Source organism: Sus scrofa, chromosome 8 (assembly GCF_000003025.6).
Source record: "Sus scrofa isolate TJ Tabasco breed Duroc chromosome 8, Sscrofa11.1, whole genome shotgun sequence".
Taxonomy (NCBI): Eukaryota; Metazoa; Chordata; class Mammalia; order Artiodactyla; family Suidae; genus Sus; species Sus scrofa.
In genome coordinates, this window is record NC_010450.4 from 80,686,553 (window position 1) to 80,708,614 (window position 22,062).

General features: G+C 43.9%; 1 protein-coding gene across 4 annotated transcripts in view; it reads right to left on the bottom strand.

Moving 5' to 3' along the window:
• Positions 1-22,062, bottom strand: part of ARHGAP10 (Rho GTPase activating protein 10) — a 349,503-nt gene that overhangs the window by 11,554 nt on the left and 315,887 nt on the right. For all 4 annotated transcript variants that reach the window (XR_002346408.1, XM_021100659.1, XM_021100661.1 and 1 more), the window contains 2 exons: positions 19,772-19,931; positions 324-476 (listed from right to left, as the gene is read on the bottom strand). Coding sequence is in view for 3 of the 4 variants with exons in the window: in XM_021100659.1 (XP_020956318.1) it covers positions 324-476; positions 19,772-19,931 (313 nt within the window). In the remaining variant the exon portion in view is untranslated. The remainder of the gene's footprint in view (positions 1-323; positions 477-19,771; positions 19,932-22,062) is intronic.

The following is a 22,062-nucleotide window of genomic DNA, read 5'->3' on the forward strand; positions in this document are numbered from 1 at the left end:
AGGGGGAGAAAAAAAAAAAAAAGACAAAGCACATGCTTTCTGCTCATGTATGAGAAGTCCTTCTAAAATATGTAGTTTTCAGGGATGCACAACCAACACTAAAAACACAGAGCAGATTCAAGCAGGTCTTACATAAGACAAATTTCTCCTAAGAACGTACTTGCTCTTGAACTGAGGCAGTCTAAGACCAGGTTGTACGTCTTGTCACAAAGTCCACGAGGCTGGAAGCTTCTTCCATGGGGGAATACGAGAACCTGGCTCAAGTTGATCAAGCCCCTCTATGTGCCTCCCCCAGATCCTACATCATACTCCAAATCACGTACCTTTCTGGTGGCTTGTCCACTATGGTGGCAGGAAGAGAGAGTGGGAAAGGCGACAGCTTGGGTGAAGGCGGTGTCAGAGCTGGGTTGCAGCTCGGCGTGGTTGGAGACTGAGGGTTAAGCCACTGGACCGTGGATGGCCGGGCCTGGCTTGGGCTGAGAGTGGAAGGTTGAAGAATAGGATTAATAGTATAAAGGCTAGAGAACACCAGATACATGCCACCCCATTCCTCTGTGGCTAGGGTGATCAGTCCTTGATCTCTCCTGATGACCCCAAGGGAGAGTCCTCTCCACATCCCCTCAGGGGTATAGCCCTGACAGCCACACCCTGAAACTAGAGCAAAACTAGAGAGGCCTCATTGTCCTTCTCCAGGTGTGTGGAGATCTATCTAGTCTTGTCTGGCCTAGCATCACATCCGTTCACTAATTAGGACACCAGAAACCGAAAGTCAAAACTCGTTGTTGGACTTTGGAGGTATTCATATTTTCTGATCATAAGGAAAGTCACAAGAATCCAGAGTCAAGCCCATGACCTAGAGCTCTAATAATTCAACAGCGGCCTTTTAATGTTCAAAGCTCTTTCATTTGGTGGACAGCCGCATGTAAATCAATGAAACTGGAACACACTCTCACACCATGCACAAAAATAAACTCAGAATGACTTAAAGACTTAAATGTAAGACAAGACACCATCAAACTCCTAGAAGAGAACATAGGCAAAACATCTCTGACATCAACCATACAAATGTTTTCTTAGTCAGTCTCCCAAGGCAACAGAAATAAAAGCAAAAATAAACCAATGGGACCTAATCAAACTGACAAGCTTTTGCACAGCAAAGGAAACCACAAAAAAAAAAAAAAAAAAAAAAAAGACAACCTAAGGAATGGGAGAAAAAGTTTCAAATGATTCAAATGACAAGGGATTAATCTCTAAAATATACAAAGAATTTTTACAACTCAAGAAAACCAACAACATAATGGAAAAATGGGCAAAAGACCTGATTAGACATTTCTCCAAAGAAGATATACAGATGGCCAGCAAGCACATGAAAAAATGCTCAACATCACTGATTATTAGAGAAGTGAGAATTAAAACTACTATGAGGCACCACCTCACACCAGTCAGAATGGCCATCATAAACAAGTCCACAAATAACAAATGCTGGAGAGGGTGTGGAGAAAGGGGGACCCTCCTGCGCTGCTGGTGGGAATGTAAACTGGTACAACCACTATGGAGAACAGTATGGAGATACCTCAGAAAACTAAATATAGAACTACCATATGATCCAGCAATCCCATTCTTGGGCATATATCTGGACAAAACTTTCCTTGAAAAAGATACATGCATCCATATGTTCACTGCAGCACTATTCACAATAGCAGAGACATGGAAACAAACTAAATGTCCATCAACAGATGAATGGATTAAGAAGATGTGGTACATACACATGATGGAATACTATTCAGCCATAAAAAGAACAAAATAACACCATTTGCAGCAACACGGAGGCAACTAGAGACTCTCGTACTGAGTGAAGTAAGTCAGAAAGAGAGAGAGAAATACCATATGACATCACTTTATATCTGGAATCTAATATATGGCATAAATGAACCTTTCCACAGAAAAGAAACTCATAGACTTGGAGAACAGACCTGTGGTTGCCAAGGGGGAGGGGGAGAGAGTGGGATGGACTGTGATTCTGGGGTTAATAGATGCAAGTCATTGCATTTGGAACGGATAAGCAATGAGATCCTGCTGAACAGCACAGGGAACTGCATCACTTGTGATGGAACATGATGGAGGATAACGTGAGAAAAAGAATGTATACATATATGCGAATGGGTCACTTTGCTGTATGGTAGAAATTGACAACATAAGAAACCAACTATAATGGAAAAATAAAAATCATTAAAAATAGAATTAAAATAAATATAAAATTTTAAATGTAAAAAAAAAGTTCTTTCATGGAGTCACACATATGCGGCAACTCAGAAAAAAAATGCCGATGGGCACTAAGACACTTCTAGAGTGGACTGAAGGTGAGCATTTGCAGGAGCAACCAATGAAGGGCAAACCTCTGGTGACCTTAACATTCCCTCATGTTTGCCAATTCTGAAAACGAGTGAAAGTAAAAAGGTTAGTGAACAGACTCACGAAGGGGCCTTGAAACATGGAAAATTCAATAAATACATGCTGATCTGAGCTAAATTATTCTTCAATCATCTTAAAACTAGAGGCTTGTGACAATGGTCCAGAAAGCATGGTCCGTGTGCTTTAAAAGCACGGAGCTGAAAGATGCTCATTTCATTCAAGTATATTCTCAACACAGATATATTCCATGCTGCTCTGCCCAGATACCCTTCATCTCAACTGCACCTTCCTGGACTAAAACCAGTGTGCATGAGCAGCTTCCTTATTCTTCTACATTACTGAGCATTCTCTCCGATACTCCTTTTCCAGAAAAACTGACATCATGTTCAGTCCATTTTTACCTCCAAAAGCTCCCAGGCTGTTCCTTTCTGTTTTTTCTCATCATTAACAGGAAAAGATCTCCTTCTCATGGCCTGTGCCCTATTAGCACCACAGTCTCCAAGCCAAGTCCCAGCCCCATAAATTTGTTCAGCTCCATCACCCTGTTCAGCCACCTGGTCTACCAGCTCCCTCCCCAAGAACTGGTGCATGCCCCCCACACCTGCCCAGGCAACCTCACTGTCCCGCCCACAGCTCTGTTCCTCTGATGTTCCCCCACTTGGCCTCACACTCCTTCTGCCTGCTCCAGTCTGTCCCCTCCTTGGCTCAGTTCCAGCTGCCTCCACCAGAACTTCTCCATCAGTCTAAGTCGCAGACCTTCTCTGAAGATCTGTTGCCTGATAAACGGGAGGGCAGGTCGGCATGGGTGGTTCTGTGATGGTTTTAGGTACTTTTCTCGCCTCTGTGTTAAGAGCAGGCTCATAACTCTCTGTGTAGACCTCGCAAAGCCGGGCAGACTGCTCGGCGCAGGAACATCTTCAGGCAACATCTGAGCAACCAATTCCTATGTATTAGCACTACTACAACTGGGTTTTCTATGTCACGTGCATGAAACACTGTTACTGACTTGAGAGATATTTAGTACACAGTAGGTCTTCTATCCTTTGATAAGAAAAAGGAGGTGGGGGGAGAAGGTACATTTTAGACACATTATTCTCTGAACAGCTGATTTACAACCCCCCTCTCCCGCCATTCTTTTGGAAGTCACAGAACCTATTTCATACCAAGCAAAGAAGCCTATAAATCTCAAGGTGATCTCTATCACCCGCAGCAGAAGCCACTCAATTCTTTAGCAGAAAATGAACCTTTAATGGTGTCTTGCTAATCAGGGAGGATGGCATGAGTGAAGCTCTGACAGAATTTAAGACCATGATTGGCCAAAACCGATTGCCATTTGAGCTCCCAGCAATTACTCAAGGTGCTTGGAGGCGGTGGGGGGAGGGGGGGGAAATGCATTGTTTACCCCACCCCCACCAACTCTTCCTCGTCATAAATAGTCAAGCGATGACATGATGGCCATCCATCCACCATCAGGGAGGACAGCTACAGGACAAAGACAAAGTAACAATGTGTGTACGTACAAGGCTCTTCTTTAAAAGGTCATAAATTGTACAGCTATTATCCATGTAATCCTCACATCTCTCTTTTTTTAAAAAAGTGGACTTTTTTTTTTAAATAAAGGGAAAATGCCCCTTCTGGAAAGTGAAGGAGTTACTAGAATAGCAGATGCAGAAGGTGAGGGCAAATCCTTAGCTTGGCTTTTTCCTTTTTTTCCCAAAGCTGGAGCCATCTTCATCCAGTGTCTAGCTCTCAATGGAAACCCTTGTCCTTTATTTTCCTGGGAACTTTTTGTGGTCTGTCAGCACACCGATGTGCTATGGGATCCCTGCTTGCCAGTTCACTTTTTCCACTTTGACCTAACTTTCTGCATTTGAGTCCCTGGGTTCCTCACAGCATCTCAGAAGCCTCATTTGGGACTTGTCCTGCGGGCATGAACTGTGTACTATTCATAAGAGGAGGTATCATATGTCAAGTGAAGAATTGGAATTTTTTGAAAGAAGAGATCTACCCAGCCAAAGTTCAGGAAACGGAGCAGAGTAGCCACAAGGATACAAGAAACTTTCCATGGACTTCTCTGCTAGGAAGGAGTGGGGATGAGGCAAGAAGCAATTAAATAAATACACTCAAGACCTAAGACCTGAATTCTTGCCTCTGCCAGCAGAAGTCAGATGATAGTATGTTCCACAGGTGTCTCCAAAAGCAACCTGCTCAGGAGTTCCTGTCATGGCTTAGTGGTAATAAACCTTACTAGTACCCATGAGGACGCAGGTTCAATACCTAGCCCTGCTCAGTGGGTCAAGGATCCAGTGTTGCCATGAGCTGTGGTATAGGCTAGCAGCTGTAGCTCCAATTTAACCCAAAGCATGGGAACTTCCATATGGTGTGGGTGCAGCTCTGAAAAGACAAAAACAAAACAAAACAACAAAAGCAACCTACCCCCCAATTTTTTCTTGGGGGGGGCAAGAAATTATAAACACAAACTTCTTTAAATAAGCCATCTCCTACTTTCCAGAATTTGACTTTTGTTTTTCGGTAATATAAGATCCAAAAAAGCCATTTTTAACTATTCTTCAAAATAAAATATATTTCCTCCAAAATCAATAAAGTTTTCCTTTTAAAAGAGAATTTGTGATATTCTCTATCTATTCTTTGACTTTAAACACTTTAGAGGATTATCAGACATTGGGGAAAGGGCAGCCCATGGCAAAGCCCTAGCTGTTTTTCCCAGCTGGGCCTTGGGCATCCAAGTACATAATAAATTAACATCCCTCCTGCACTCTAGAGTGGCTCTAGCCAACTATGTATTGGGAGCCCATTCTGCACTGGTCTCTGGCATTTCTGCACTTCAGTGAGCAGAGGCCTGGGCTGCCTTTGCCCTTGACTATCTTTTCAAGGATGCTCGTATAGCCCAGAGCCCTGGAAGAGAAAATATGTGTCATCCCCTGGAGCAAAGAGCAGGCTTTACCGCCCATTGTAAAAGATGTGGTTTTCCTGAGGTCTGGGCTCCTCTCCTTCAACATTCCACAGGCAGGTGTTATTTGGGAACTGGGACTTGAATAAATACTCTGAGGACTGCTATAGCTGTGACTGGTACAGCCTCTTCACCTCTGACCAGGGGCCCCATGTCTTCTGCCAGCATCCTTGAACTTACGGCTGGCCCACATGGGTATCTTCGAGCAGAGTCAGATTTCTGACACCACAGTTCTTTTCTTCCTTCTTCTTTTTAGGGCCAAACCTGCGGCATATGGAAGTTCTCAGGCTAGGGGTTGAATCAGAGCTGCGGCTACCAGCCTATGCCATAGCCATGGCAACTCAGCATCTCAGCCGCATCTGTAACCTACATCGCAGCTCACAGCAATGCCAGATCCTTAATCCACTGAGCAAGGCCAGGGATCGAACCTGCATTCTCATGGATAACGGTCAGGTTTTCAACCTGCTGAGCCACAACAGGAATTTCCAGATGCCACAGTTCTTGACAGCAGCATCCTTGGGAATGCTGAGAAAATACTCTGGGTGGGTGTGGGTGTGGGGGTGTGGGTGTGTGTGTGTGTCCTGTGGTACAGAGGAGAACTCTGGCTAAGAATGTCTTTGGGTTAAAGATCAACAAGGATAGGTGATCTAAGAATAAAAAGCTCATTATGTGCTAGAACATAATGAAATACCTTGAGTGTTCTCTCCTACCATTTCCCAAATTTAAGTTTGTTTTTTTTTTTAAACCTATTTAGCTCCTTCTTCCTGCTGCCCCTTTAACTATGTCTTTTTGATGAGTTAGACTGTCATGATCAAAAATGACTGATTTTATTTAATGAAGAACTGCTGACCAATGACCAAAAAAAGCACCCAAGTGCCACCCATTTCCTGGAGGGCCACGCTGTGGTTTGCAAAAACGGAGGCAGACGTCAACTCTTCCTGAAAAGCTCAGAAACCACACTTAGCAAAGCCGAAATAAATGACCAAGAAACCCTAATATGTTTCTCTGCTCTCTTCCCAATTTCACACATGAAACCCAAAGCATCTTGACTCCTCTCCATTTTCAGTGTACAAGAAACCAACCTTCCTTGGGGGGGGGGGGAGTCTCCTTCTCAAAGAAAAGGATGAAATGGAAACGAGAAGGTTTCATGCAAAACACAAAGATGTCCTTCGGCCAACTCAGAAATTCATTCCTGACAGCGCTTCTACTGAACCTGGTAATGGATAAGCAATGAGATCCTACTGTCCAACCCAGGGAACTATATCCAGTCTCTTGGGGTAGAACATGATGGAAGACGGTATGTGAAAAAGAATGTGTCTATCTGGGTATGACGGGGTCACTTGGCTGTACAGCAGAAATTGACACAACACTGTAAATCAAGGCTAATATAAAGAAAATATAAATAAATAAATGCGTAAATAAAAGAAGGCCTACCTGGTATTCCTAAGGCAACAGGGAAGTCTCCTGCCTTGGGGGAGGGCAGGTGGAAAGGCTGGGGAATAGAACACATGCTTGTGAAGGTGACCAGAGAATCCTCTCCTATAACGGGAATCAGCCCTCTTGCTTTGGGAAAACTTCAGGCAAAGACCCTGTACGCTGTCACATGGGGGAGGAAACAACCCTTGACAACACGAATGAACGTAGGACAGGAGCTGTGATATGTGGACACTTTGCAGAGTTTATTTTTAGGAAAAGTAAGAGATCGGCCATACAGCCTGCTTCCGAATCAAACCGCAACCCCCTCTTCTCCAATACCAGACTCCACGTGCATATTAAAAACGTCTTGGCAGCAGAAGAGCCCAAACATTTCAGAAGTGGGGGAGGGGACATAGGGCCTTCACTGTTCAAATTCAACAACAGCTGCACCAGTCACCGGAGAACGTCTGCCGCCAACATTTCTTGCAAAGAAAGCACTGTCAGGTCAGGCTTTGGGCAGTGCTGGCAATGCAGGCACCTGTTTCCAGGCTCCAGGAGCACACAGGGGAATTTAAAATTCGAGGGACGCAGGGAGACTGCATCTCAAAGAAATGACTGCTTATGTGAAGTGATTAAATCCCCCCCAACACCAAGATATTTGACGATGGGTTTTATGATGTCAAAATCAAATCAGAAGTCTGCACTGGAAGGAAAGATTTTAAAACTGCATTTGCAAGGTCCCCAAGCAGAAGCTAACACATTAGTGAAATGATCTTTCATCCCAGCCTGGGAAACGTACAGCAGAAGTCTCAAACAGCTGTCCTGGGCAAAAGTGTCTGAAAATGTTAATAAAGACAGAAGGAAATATTGTAGATCTGTATATTATGGGAAATCTCTGTTCAAATAAATGCCGCAGTTCTTCCCTAAGTGCCAGAGAGGGAGAATTCCTCAGCCAGCATGCAGTTGGCTCCAAGGGAGCCCAGTGAGGGGGGACAGCAGTGGAGAGAAGCAAACGCCTGTGACAAGTCACCATAATCCAGGGCTGGGCCAGGGGGCCAGCACTGCCCATTAGGAAGGTTCCAACAGGGCCCTGCTCACTCATCATTCATGCTCTGAGAACTACCTGTCAGACCCCGTGACTGCCCTGGGGACACCCAAGGAACTATGACATCTGTTTTCCATGAGCACTCAGTCAGGTGAGAAGAGAATGACAAACTGATAATCATGACACAATGTGATGAGCACCAGGTAGAGTTGCCCAGGGTCCCGCAGTAGAACATCGCAGGGAGCAGCTGTCACGTGGGCATCCAGGAAGGCTCTCTGCCCTGAGCCCAGCCACAATCATCAGCATCACCACCCAGCCCCTCCCCATTCCCAGGCACAGCAGGTGCTGTGCCAGGCACAACTCGCATGCGCTAACTCACTCGCTCCCAGCTATGCTGTGGTTCCACGTGACACAGGAGAAGAGGATCCCAGAAAGGTGAAGGCGACCTACTCAAGGTCAAGCCAGTACTAAACCCTGATTCGACAAGAATGCATAAGAGTTCACAGCCTGAGTCCCTCTGAGCAGCTGGGACAGAACACGGAGAGCTGAATGGAGAGAGTTGGGAGGCAGAGATACTCAGGGGGCAGGACCCCTGAGTCAGAGACACATGGGCAAGGCAAATAGGGATTTTGATCACAGCAATTACAAATGCACAAAATGCCACAAGTCTAGAGACACCTGCATTCTGAAGACAGCCCTGGCTGTGTGCCTGTTTGCAGTTTCTTCATCTCTAAGCTGTTCCTCTTTTTTTTTTTTTTTTTTTTTTAAGGCAGGGGTGAAGGAGAGGGACACTTCTCATTCTTGGAGGCTGGGCACAACTGGCTCTATTGGCCCTAGCTGAGGGTCAACCACAACTGAAATCTGGGCAAGTAACAATCTGCCTGGTCTCAGTTTCCTTAGCTAAAATGAAAATAACTGTTAACAGGCTGGGTGGTAGTAACTGTAAATGAGATGACAGGTGTAAAGCCCTCCACAGTGATCAAAGAACAGTGAGCACTCAACACACGAAGCGCTTCTTATAAGCATTAGGTATTATTGCCTCTGCTTTCCAGGCTTACATCTTCACTACGGAATCAACTTCTTTACCAAAAGACAACAAACTAGGCCCAAGAGAGAAAACTATAAATAGGAAGTAAATGTCACCATTGGAAAAAAAAAAGTTGCCACTTTTTACAACAGCCAAGATATGGCAGCAATCGAAATGTCCATCATCAGATAATGGATAAAGACGACAAGGTATATGTTATATACACATATGGGTACCTTCATATATGTGTATATATGTGTATATATGGTATGGTGTGTATGTATATTAATGCATATATATGGGGGTGTGTATACATGGTATATATATCTAGGGTATGATATATATGGTATATGTATATATATGGATATATGGGATGGTGTGTATATATATATATGTACACACACACATCCCATATATAATGTCTTCTTTCTCCATTAGATGATCATGGACATTTAGACTGCTGCCATTTGTTGGCTATTGCAAATAGTGGCAACTTTTTTTTTCCAATGGTGATATTTACTCAATAGGATATTATTCAGCCATAAAGAAGAACAAAACAATGCCATTTGTAGCACCATGGATGGACCTGGAGATTATCATCCTAAGTAAGTAAATCAAAGATTATATGCTATCACTTATATGTGGAATCTAAAATGATACAAATGAACTTATTTACAAAACAGAAACAAACTCACCGACATAGAAAACAAACTTATGGTTACCAAAGGGGAAAGAGGGGAAGGGAAGGATAAATTGGGAGTTTGGGATTAACATATACATGCCAATACATATAAAATAGATAATCAGCAAGGACCTACTGTATAGCACCAGGAAATCTACCCAATATTCTCTAATAATGTATATGAGGAAAGACTCTGAAAAAGAATGAATATATGTATATGCATAATTGATTCATTTTGCTGCACACCTGAAACTAACACAACACTGTAAATCAACTACACTCCAGTATGCAATTTCTTTAAAAGAGAGAGAGAAAAAAAGTTGCTAAATGCAGAAAAATTGCATAGGATCCAGGACTGGATTCTGGAACAAAAGACATTAGTGAAATACAAATAAAGTCTATATGTAACAGTATTGTACTGATGTGAATTTCTTAGTTTTCACCAAAGTACCATGTTTCTGTGTAAGATATAACAATAGGGGAAGCTGGATGAAGAGTCTCTGGCAACTCTCTATACTATCTCTGTAAATTTCTGTATACCTAAAACTATTTCAAAGTAAAATTTTTACTTTAAACAATAACTTGTAAAAAGAATAAGCCCAAATAAAGTTTTTAAACACTGAAACTCTGAAAGCCTTTTGAAATTATGATCACAAACTTGAAGGCATCCAAAAACCATAAAGAAAACTTTTGGTCAGTGACATGAAAAGATCTGTGAGGGTTACAGTTAATAATCACTTGGACCGCCCATTAAAACATGGCGATTAACCACAGTTGTTGAAACTGGTTTTTAAGAAAAATCAGCTTTTCCAGAAAGATCAGTTTTGTTTATAGATTATAGGGAGGCTGAGAAACTTTTCCTGTAAGAGGCCAGACAGTAAATAGTTTAGGGTTTTCAGGCTGTAGGTCTTGCAAATATTTAACCCTGCCATCACGGCAGCACAAAAGCAGTCATGAACAAAATATAAATGACAGGGTGGCCATGTTTCAATACAACTTTATTTATATAGGAGTTCCCACTGTAGTGCAGTGGGTTAAGGACCTGACTGCAGCTACTGTAGTTGCTGTGGAGTCTCGGGTTCGATCCCCAGCCTGGTGCAGCAGGTGAAAGAATCCGGTGTTGCTGCAGCTGCGGCATAGGTAACTGCAGCTAGAATTCAATCCCTGGCCTGGGAACTTCCACAGGCCATGGGTGCAGCCATAAAAACAACAACAACAAAAACTGTATTTATATAAAATAGGCAGCAGTGGGCCAGTTTGCTGACACTTGGATTCAGTGGACCAGATGCAAATCCGTTTTGTAATGGAGAGTTGGGGGAGATGAAGGTGATGATGGCAAACTCCCCTGGGCTTGAGAAGCCTGGCTCCAGCTCCCCCACTCACTGGCTTTGTGGCGGGGGGTTCCAATGAGTGCCAGGAGCTGGCCTGCAAACACCCTGGGCTTTCCTGCAGCAGCTCTCTTGACTAATTTGCTCAAGATCAGCCCCCACGCCGAGGGGAGACAGCTGATACATCAAGCACATAAAAACAATAACTTGCGCCCCCCCCCCAGAGGAAAAGTTCTCAGCAGGAGAGACAGGGCAGGAAGAGGAAGGAGGGCACAGAAGGCAATCACTCGACACAGAGAAGACGGAGGCCTTCGAGGCTGGACACGGCCACATGGAACACTCAGCCCCCACCTGGTGGGATGCTGCAGCTCCTGGGAGGTTTTGCTCCTGGACAAGGAAGGGCACTGCCATGGAGTCATCCCCTGTCTTACAAAGTTCACTCCCAGGCTGATCACTTTCTTGGGTTTTGCCCTGAAAGAACTGTCTGAGAATGACACCTCTGACCAAGCTTTCACTCAAAGCACTCCTTGAATTCTATCCATCTTCCTTCCAGATAATCACTGTGGAATCAGACACGGGGCTTGAACTTTCGCTTGCGAGGTCTCATTTCAGGAAATAACGGGGCTGTAGATATCTCAGCCTGGTGACCCTGCAGGGGAGCTGACAGGAATGTTCCTGCCAGCTCAGTTCATACATGGAAGGCAGCTGTTACCCAACTCGGGGGCAGAACACTGAAAACAGGGGCACAAGCAGAGCGTGAAAAGGGCACAACTACCCTTTTAAGAAAACGCTCGGGTGCTCAGCTCGGTTCTCTGTTGTGACAGGTGAGCTTCCCACACTGCTCAGAACACTCACGGAGTTGGCTGAGGCCCCGGGGGAACCCCACAACCTCACTGGATCCCCACCAGCCCTATCTTCAGAAGCTTCTACAGAGGAGGTTCCTGCAGAGCGAGGCTTGGACAGGAGCCCTGGGTCCTCCTGGAATAGCTACTGTAACTGCTGGAAACAACACAACTTCAGGTCAACATCGAAGGCTTCTCCAGGAGGCAAGAGGTGACTTCCTGGAGCCATTTAGCGAGAAGATCACATAACTGATGAACCAGGAAGTCGGGTCAAGTTAAACTGAGAATATCAAGTCAGGTTCTCAGAGGAAAGGAAAGGGCAAGCAGGTGGCCGCCTGGGGCTCCCAGGGGAGTGGTGATTGGGTTTTATTACATGTGGTACCTTGAAACCTCACAATAATCCAGTGGGGCAGGTGCTGTCACTCCCCCTTTGCAGATAATCTTGCTAAGCTTTGGCTGGCTTAAGGAATTTATATAAGGCCTCCAAGGTTTTAAAAAGCAAGATACGGACGCAAAGCCAGGCCTGTTTAACTCTAAAATCAGGGCTTTACATCTGTATTACAGTCCTCCAACTTACAGAAAACAGCATTTCAATACTGAGACACAGCCAAAGCAAAAGCAAAAGCGGACCAATGGAAAAGATTTTTTTTTTTTTTTTTTTTTAAGAGTCTTACGCAGTGGAGAAGCTACTACAAGAATCCAGCCGTGTGTCTTTATTTTGCAAAGTCAACTTTTCATTACGGGGCTTTTAAGTCATAGGAATGATCAACAATCTGGCTTGAAGATAAAACCACCACGTTTCAGAACCTATAGTTACAGCACAGCAGAGGAAGGTGTGAACTGGGCCGCACACAAATGCCAAGCACACGATACAAATACCAAAAATTCCCCAGCAAGACACAAGTTATGTGTGTGAGGACTCCAGGCAGTTGCTACGGTGTAATTTCTATACCAAGTGGGAGAGAAGATTCAAGAAAATACACGGGACAAAAGCTATAATGAAGGTGAACAGCCTGATGGTCCAAGGCCAAGTACATGGCCCTGAGTTCAGCTTCAAGAGCTTTCCCGGGTATCATGTTATTCATCAAAAGATTATGGATGCTGCTCCACTGCAAAATATCAAATTTCCAAGTCTGCCAGATCTCAGCCAAAGGTGTGGGAAGAATGTGCAGCAATTCAGATTCAAGTGTTTACTCCCCATAGATAATTATAAACCACGGCCACATGACTTAACACAGGGTCAGCGCTCCCTCTGCAAAACAAGGGCAGCGGCCAGCTGACGGATATAAGGCGACCATGTCCCATATGCAATGTAAAACAAGTCTAAGGGCACCACAGATCACAGGGGCGGGCAGATCAGGGCAAAACCCACCTCTGGCCCAGCCACGTGTCCTGAGGCACATCTCCTACCTTCTTTGGGCCTCCATTCCCCTATCTTTCAAAATGAATCTATCTCTACCCCACCCAGTCTGAGTGAGGATTAACATGAAATATTTATAAAACAGCCAAGTCTGGGGCCCCCGAGAGTCAGTGCTCCACAGTCTTTAATTCTGAGAGATGCAAGCAGGGAACTATTGTACTAAGCCTCCTCTGCAGCCTCTAACCACCAGCCACTGCAGACGCAAAAGCTCCTTCCTGCCCCTCTAAGTCCCTGGTCCCCCAGCAGGTCCGGAAGGGGCTAACCTCTAAGGAGAAGTGCTTCCTTACACTTGAGCCATCTGAGGCCTCAAGCTTTCTGAACCCATCAGGGACTTGGTGCTCACTTAGGGAAGGGAGAGAGTGCTGGCTTCCAACTCACTCCTCCCAGCACCCAAGCATCCATCCCCCCACAGAAAGACACTGGCTCTACTACAGACCTCGGCCAGGGGACCCACCACTTCCTGTGGTGCTCGCCTGGGAGTTCCCATTGTGGCTCTGTGGTAACAGACCCAACTAGTATCCATGAAGACGCAGGTTCGATCCCTGGCCTCACCTCAGTGGGTTAAGGATCCACTACTGCAGTGAGCTGTGGTGTAGGTCACAGACGCAGTTTGGATCCTGCATTGTTGTGGCTATGGTGGTGGCATAGGCCAGTAGCTACAGCTCCAATTCAACCCCTAGCCTGGGAATTTCCTTATAACATGGGTGCGGCCCTAAAAAGGAAAAAAAAAAAGGGGGGGCAAAAAAAAATGCTCCCCTTATTAGGCTACAATTTCCTGACTAGCCAATAATGATGCTGGAAATTCCTATAACAGGCAATTCACTTTTCTTAGGTTAAACAACACCCTCTCCTGATCTCTTTTTAAATTTGCAGTTTTTCTCCCCTTATTACAAAAGCCATATGTGCTTCTTTTAGTCAAGTTAGAAAAAAAAAAAAAAATCAGATGTGAGAAAAAAGAGAGAAAACTTTTAAAAAATAAACTCGCAGAGTTCCCACGTGGCACAGTGGGTTAAGACTCTGACTGCAGTGGCTCAGGTCGCTACAGAGGTATGAGTTCAATTCCCATCCTGGCGTGGTGGGTTAAAGGATCTGGCATTGCTTCAGCTACAGCTCAGATTCAATCCCTGGCCCGAGAATGTCCATATGCCTCAGGTGCAGCCATAAAATTAAAAAAAAAAAAAAAAGATAAATTCCCTATTTTCTTTTGAAATAATCATCATAATAAGAGAGATAAAATTTTAAGACATCAACCTCTAGGGTGAGCTGCTGGCAGGGTTGGGAACAATGGATGGAGGCAGCCCCCCACAAAGGGGTGGAGGAGAGGGAAAAAGGAAAGAAACAGAGAGGAAGGGAAGAGGCGAAAAAAAAAAAGTTTGCCTATGACTGCTACCTTATAATTTCTAAGTGTGCACCAAATTTCACCAAAATCTGTTAAAATACTGTTTAAGATGATCATTTTTTCTGAACTTTAGACAAATCATTCATATGTTGTGGTAGATGAAAGGGGTGCTCTGGTAACCCCAGAAAAAATTCATCAACTCCCTGAAAAGCAAGCATGGAACCAACAGTCCAGCGATTTGAAATGCCAAGTAGCTGTCTATGGGAAACCTTTATTTGTTTGCCCAGTTTAAAGGAAGCAAGTTATTACATTGACAAGAATAAAAATGGGCCAGTGAGAGCATGCAAGTCTGTGCATGACATGTGCAGGCTCCCCACCCTGGGAGACACATGCTGTGATGACCTCAAGCAACTTGCCCCAGGTTTGGGAAGCCATGAATCTCTGCTCAGGGCAGCAACTAGAACAGATGTGTTAGGAATATCTCCACATTTGGGAGAAACCAAGCCATGCCTCTCACTGGGGCGGGGGGAGAAGGATCCACTGCCCTCCTGCCAGAAGGAGCATAGAGTTACACCGCAGGGTACCAACATCCCCAGCTACAAAGAGCTATTCTAGGATGCTGCCATCTTGAATGGAGGCATGGGCCATCAGGAGGTGCTCGTTTTCATCTGAAATCTGTCGAGCAACCAGAGAGCAATGTCTGATATTTCCTACAAGAGATTTTCTTTTGTGACAGGGAACCTAAAAGAATTACGTGTCAAGGACCTGCTCTATCATTTAAAATTGAAGAGCAAACTATTTTATTGGGGAAAAAAATGACTTTGGGAACATCTGAAATACCCTGACCTATGATGTAATGTCCTCCAAGGAGACGGAGCTCGCAGTTTCTCACTGGCAATGCAGTCAGTCACCCATCACCTTACCGAGTGTACAGGTAAGTAAAAGCTCCAGATTGACTGACTGCGGTGAATAATAGCCACAAGTCGTAAATATCAGCAGAAACCCAAGAAATTCAATTCTGCTGTATTGTTTTCTACCTGTCAGAGGCTACCGCTGTATTTATACACGGCCTGTATCAGAATATCAGCCGTGTAGGTCCTGGTACACTTGCTTTCTGGGGTCATGGCACTTCTGTACAACAGAGCTACCGGAGTCCATTGTGATCCACATACATTAGAGCTTCATTTTTCAGGACCTGAGATGAGGCAAATGTAAGTTTTGGACCTGAGTCACCACTCTGGATTAAAACCAGGCAGTGCCTCCTTTTTTAAGGTTCTGAGTAGGGGCTGAATGACCCCACAACAACAACTTTGATTTTATTAAAAGGTATCTTTATCAGATTTACTCAGATCCTACTACAATCAATACTGTACAGCTGGTCTGCAGAGATGATGAATTTAAGAAAAAAAAGAAAGAAAGAAATGAAAAGAAACATACACACAATGAAAACAAAATTTACAAATGCTAAGCAAATAAAATGCTATAAACAGAAAATGGTGAGTCTAATTTTGTGAAATTCCCAGAGGAAGCGTTTTTAATTTTCATATGGAAGAAAGAAGACAAAAACCAAGCCAAACATAGTTTGGCTAAGAGACATTCAATGATACACAGAAAGAAAATGGAATTTCCAAAGGGAAAGCATTTGTATAAATACATAATAATTAAAATGAGAAATAAAATATTTATTAATAACTATGTCACTATTACTCAAGAGTTCAAAGAGTATAAGACCCAATTCCTATCAAGAGTTTTATTGGCCTTTCTTGGTGGCCTAGTGGTTAAAGGACCCAGCACTGTCACTACGTGACGTGGGTTTCATCCTGGCCCAGGAACTTCTGTATGCCACAAGTGCAGCCAAAAAAAATCATGATCAATCTTGGAGTAAGATAAAGACTGCATAGTATAATGAACCTGACATTTGTGTGTTCCCCTGAAAAAATTTTGCAGGTTGAAACTCTCTACCCACTCCTATGGAGTGTTTGGGAGGAATTGGGATTAGATGAGAGTGGGATCCTCCTGAATGGTATTAGTGTCCTTCTAAAAGCCAGGAGAGAGCCAGCATCCTCTCTCTGCTCTCCATCACAAAAGGATACAGGAGAAGTGAGCCTGAGCTGTCTGCAAACCGGAAGCACCTCCCACCGGAAGCACCTCCCACCGGAAGCACCTCCCACTAGAAAGCACTTCCCACCGGATCCTAGCCATGCAGCCACCAGGTTCTTGGACTTCCAGCCTCCAAAACTGTGGGAAATGGGCTCCTGCTGTTCTTAAGTTGCTCTATCAAAGTATTTTTGTTATAGCAGCCCCAACTGAGTAAGACAGAGAGATAAGCAGGCAGGCAGATAGAGACACTGATGAAGATGCACACACATATGCTACTACCAAATAACAACAAAAGGTAACTGGCAACTCACACTAGAAGGGAAAGGTTTCCTAACATCAAACGGTGGACCCAGACAGAGAAAGGTATTATTCAGAATCCTCCAGAACCCTAGAATACCTGACAGTGAAAACTAAGTTAGACCCTGGAGACAGGTCAGTATTGTCTTATGCAAAAAAAGAAAGGGAGACATTTGAGGCAGAGGGAATGAAAGGGGCACACAAGGGCTGCCTGAGGCAGAAACTGCACACAATCCCAGGAAAAGGAAGGGGGAAAAGGAGGACACGCTCTCACTTCCCTCAGTCACACTCCTCAGTGAGGCTGTTTACCTCAGCACATGCAGAGAGCCATGGGGGAGGGACAGGAGTCCATAACATCGTGTGCCAATCACCATCCAGGAGGATGCAGAAAGGCACATTTTCAGCCCCACTCTCCCCCAATCCTAAGCATCCCTCTGGGGCAGGATCCAGCACCGTGGGCCTCACTGAGCTCAGGTTTGAGACACGGACTTAAGGAGAACTCTGCACTGGAATAGGCTTACACGGCAACCCTTTAAAAGATACACAGGAATCATTCTACAAACGTAAGAGAAATAGAGATGAGTTTTAGCCAATGTCCAGGAAAAAAAAAAAAAAAAAAAAAAAAAAAAGAACATATTCCAGGAGCAGCAAGTCTACCTACTAACAAAAATCCCCTTTCTACACTTGCTTCAACTCCTTATTTTGCCCCCTCCCCTTAGGGCCTCTCAAGGTTAGAATGCTTTCCACGACATTTAAAAATCTGTATGAATAGGAAGCTGGGGGATTCCACTCCTCGTTTGATTTATGACCAAAAATACCAAGTGCTTCATGTTTCGGCCGCAGACGTGCTATGAATTGGGCAGTGTCTGCATCCAGGCTCGGAATGTCACTTACCCTGCTCTCCACGGACTGTGACAGATGCTTACTGGCCAAAATAAGTAGAGATCTGGTTTGTGCTATTAAAAAACAAAACCCAAACTCCAAAACACGCAGAGAGACACACAACCAAATTCCACCCCTAGAGTGCCCAGGATTACAGATTCTGAATTCTAGTGCAACCGCTGTCATGGTTGCATGGAACCCTCCACTGAAAGAATATTTTTATTTTGAAAAAGAGCACAGCAAAAATGACAGGCGTGTTTGACTAATCTGTAATTTAAATCCACAACACAGAGTCTTCAGCATTTAAATATATGTATATGACAGTCTTGGAGAGGGAAAAAAAAAATCTCATCTGGAGAATGCGTAGTCATATTTTAAGTTGCACTTTGATTTTCCGTTCGATTTTTCCAAGTCGTCAGGTCACTCCCAAATTTCAGAATACCCCACTTCTCCCAGCCTCTTTTAATACTTAATAAGTTCATAATGATTTCATGTGAATCCAGCAGTAACTATAAAAAGCCAAGGAATGTGAGAACACTTTCCAATTCCATTTAAAGACCAAAGAATGCCCAGCTAGGGTCGAATGACATCATTATCTGTGACTGGTTTTAAACAACTTTGATCTTAAAAAAAAAAAAAAAAATTAACATTAAAGACAGGAAACCCAAATATTCTCAAGGTGAATTATAAATGTCTTTTTGGATGTCATCTGATTGACTAACCAAGTAACGTCATGTAATTATTAGTGGAGTTTTTTTATTTTTCCCTTCTCCAAGCATTTTGTTTGAAAGCCCACACCACCACGAATCTGCATGTACTCCCCAGCTTCTGTAAGCATAGCAAGACAAACCCTCATGTCGTCAAACCAGGTCCATGGCATGTTGTTTCTACTGGTATTATTTGTCCTAATACACCTGAGCTGATCTGCACACGCCTGGCACTAAACCAAACTGAGAAGATAAAATCAAGTATTTCTTATTTCCTTTTAGGGCCGCACCTGCAGCACATGGAAGTTCCCAGGCTAGGGGTCGAATCAGAGCTGCAGCTGCCAGTCTATGCCACAGTCACAGCCACAGAATTCCAGCCTCATCTGCAACCTATACCAAATCCTTAACCCACCGAGCAAGGCCAGAGATGGAACCCTCATCCTCATGGACAATTATGTTGGGTTCTTAACCTGCTGCGCCACAATGGGAACTCCAAACATTAGGTATTTCATCCTGATTTCATTGTTAATTATGCAGAGTCCAATGGAGTAAATAGAGCAGGGTGCAACTAGACTAAAGCTCCGAAAATTCACATAACTAACTTATCTATCATCCTACAGAAAGTTTCAAAAGTCTCCTGATCATAATAGATGCATTCGCATCTCTCTGAGTTTGCCTAACTAGCAAGAAACCCTCCTGAACACAACAGGAGGAAATTTCCTTTGTACAACCCCAAACTGCCACACATTGAACTGAAAACAGATTTGAAATAGCACCTATCCATCCCTTCCATCCTGGGATGCTGTTCAAGAAAGGCCCTGTTTGATGGGCCCTGCTCCCTTTGGCAGCCCCACTGATTAGTGAGCAAAGGACCTCGGGCCTGCCAAGTAAACTCCCAATGAAGACCACCCCTCCCCCAGCACCAAACAGAAAAGAATGGCTACTTGAGTTCCTGTCGCGGCTCAGCAGTAACAGACCCAACTAGGATCCATGAGGATTCGGGTCTGATTCCTGGCCTTACTCAGTGGGTTAAGGATGTGGTGTTGCCGTGAGCTGTGGTGTAGGTCACAGATGTGGCTCGGATCCTGCATTGCTGTGGCTGGGGTGTAGGCTGGCAGCTGCAGCTCTGACTGGACCCCTAGCCTGGGAACTTCCATAGGCTGTGGGTGCGGCCCTAAAAAGACAAAAAAGGAAAGGAAAGGGAAGGGAAGGGAAGGGAAGGAAAGGAAAGGAAAGGAAAGGAAAGGAAAGGAAAGGAAAAAGAGAAGAGAAGAGAAAACAAAACAAAACAACAGCTACTTACACAGTGGATGGCCAGTCCTCAAAGCTGCCCCCATCCGTGAGAAGGTGGTTTCTGTCTGGTCCAGGGGGCCCATGCGCAGCGGCAGCCGTGGAAGATGGGGAGGAAAGTGAGTCCAGGCTGCTGGGAGGGGTGTCCTCCTTAGGAAGCCTGGCATTGTCAACTAGGGAGGAGAAAAAGGCAACAACATTCAAACAAAGACTCAGAGGAGGAAAACAAACAAACAAACAAAAAAAAATTCCCCTCATAATGCCACAGCACCGTCTGAGTAGGCAATCAAATTACATCCAAAATTACCTTTACAATTCAGCCTCAGAGTATTTTAGTGTCTTACCTTTTTTTTTTTCCAGTGTCTTATCTTAAAGAATTTTGTTCTTGATTTTTGTTCATTTGTTTTTAACCAAAGATGCTCAAAATAAATCAGAGATGAAACACAGGGAGGAGTGTTTTCCCCACAAGAAAAAAGCAATAAGCAAAATCAGATCAACTGGGAGATGAAAGCCTTAATGGCAGCCTCAATGACTTCCTGATCTATAAAGGAGCGCAGTCATAAATCAGTGATCCCCTCAAAACAACCCAGAGCGATACACCCGCCCTGCTGGGTCCAGCCTCTCACTTTCTAGTCACATGATGGCTCTTTAAGCCACAGCCAGTCACCTCCCAGGACATAACAAATTAAACAACTTCAAAGAGACCCTGTCTTCTGAGCTGGTATCTTAGATTACAATTTAATAGCCCAATTTCTTAAATCTCAGACACAGAGATGCTTCCACTGCCCCGTGAACATGAGGGAGGACTTTCTACAAAGAACCAGGCCCTGCAGTGACTGCAGTTTCAACCAAAACTCAAAAGCTTTTCTTTAAAGGGTTATATGATTTATTCATTCAGAGAGGACCATGTGATGAAATACATCCTTTTTTTTTTTTTTTTTTTTTTTTTTTTTTCTTTTTAGGGCTGCACCTGTGGCATATGGACGTTCCCAAGCTAGGGGTCGAATCAGAGCTGTAGCTGCCAGCCTACACCACAGCCACAGCAACATGGGATCTGAGCCTCGTCTGCAACCTACACCACAGCTCATGGCAATGCTGGATCCTTAACCCACTGAGCAAGGCCAGGGATCAAAGATGCATCTTCATGGATGCTAGTCAGGTTCATTAACTGCTGAGCCATGACGGGAACCCCTGAAATACATTTAGTATCATTTGTACACATTATGGGCCTGGGTGAAAAATGCAGAAGATGGAGAAGCGCTCAGAAGGGCAGGTGTTTCCCTCACGAGTCTCCTTGCTTTCATGTCACTCTCAACTAAATAGAGAATTACCCTGTGATCCAGCAACCCCACTCCTGGGCATACATTCAGAGAAAACTCTAATTTGAAAAGACACATGCATCTCAATGTTCGTACCAGCACTATTTACAATAGCCAAGACATGGAAGCAACCAAAATGCCCATCAATAGAGGAATGGATAGAGAAGATGTAGTGTGTGTGTGTGTGTGTGTGTGTGTGTGTGTGTGTGTGTGTGTGTGTGTGTGTGAGATGGAATATTACTCAGCCATAAAAAAGAATGAAATAGTGCCATGTGTAGCAACGTGATAGACCTAGAGATTATCATACTATGTGAAGTAAGTCAGACGAAGACAGATATCATATGATATCACTTTTATGTGGATTCTAATAAAAACAGATACAAAAGAACATTTAAAAAATAGAAACAAACACAGATTTCAAAACTAATCTTATGGTTATCAAAGGTGAAACAATTGGGGGAAAGGAAGAATTGGGAGGGTGGGAATAAAACACATAGTCTATAAAATAGATGATTAATGAGAACCTACTGTACAGCATAAGAAAATCTACTCAATAGTTTGTAATAACCTGTATGGGCAAAAAGACTGGATATATTTATACGTATGACTGATTCACTTTGCTGTACACCTAAAACTAGTACAACTCTACATCAATGATACTCCAAAAAAATTAATTAAAAAATACATTAAAAAATATTTTAAGACAAAGATACCTGAAATGTTGTTACAACCAGATACACCAGCTCATCAATATGGCTTCCAATCCTGTCCCCAAGCAACAGATACAACACAAACTGTCATCCAACACATTAAATCACATGCTACTAAGAGAATTTCTCTCTTCTTTCCTGCCAAATGCTGGCAATCTGGATCCTCTGGTGAAAAGAGGATTGGTAGGAGGGCAGAGGTTCATACAAACTGATCAAACGAAGCGATCCTTTACCCAGCTTTCCATAATGCACAAGATTTCCTTCCCTCTCACTGT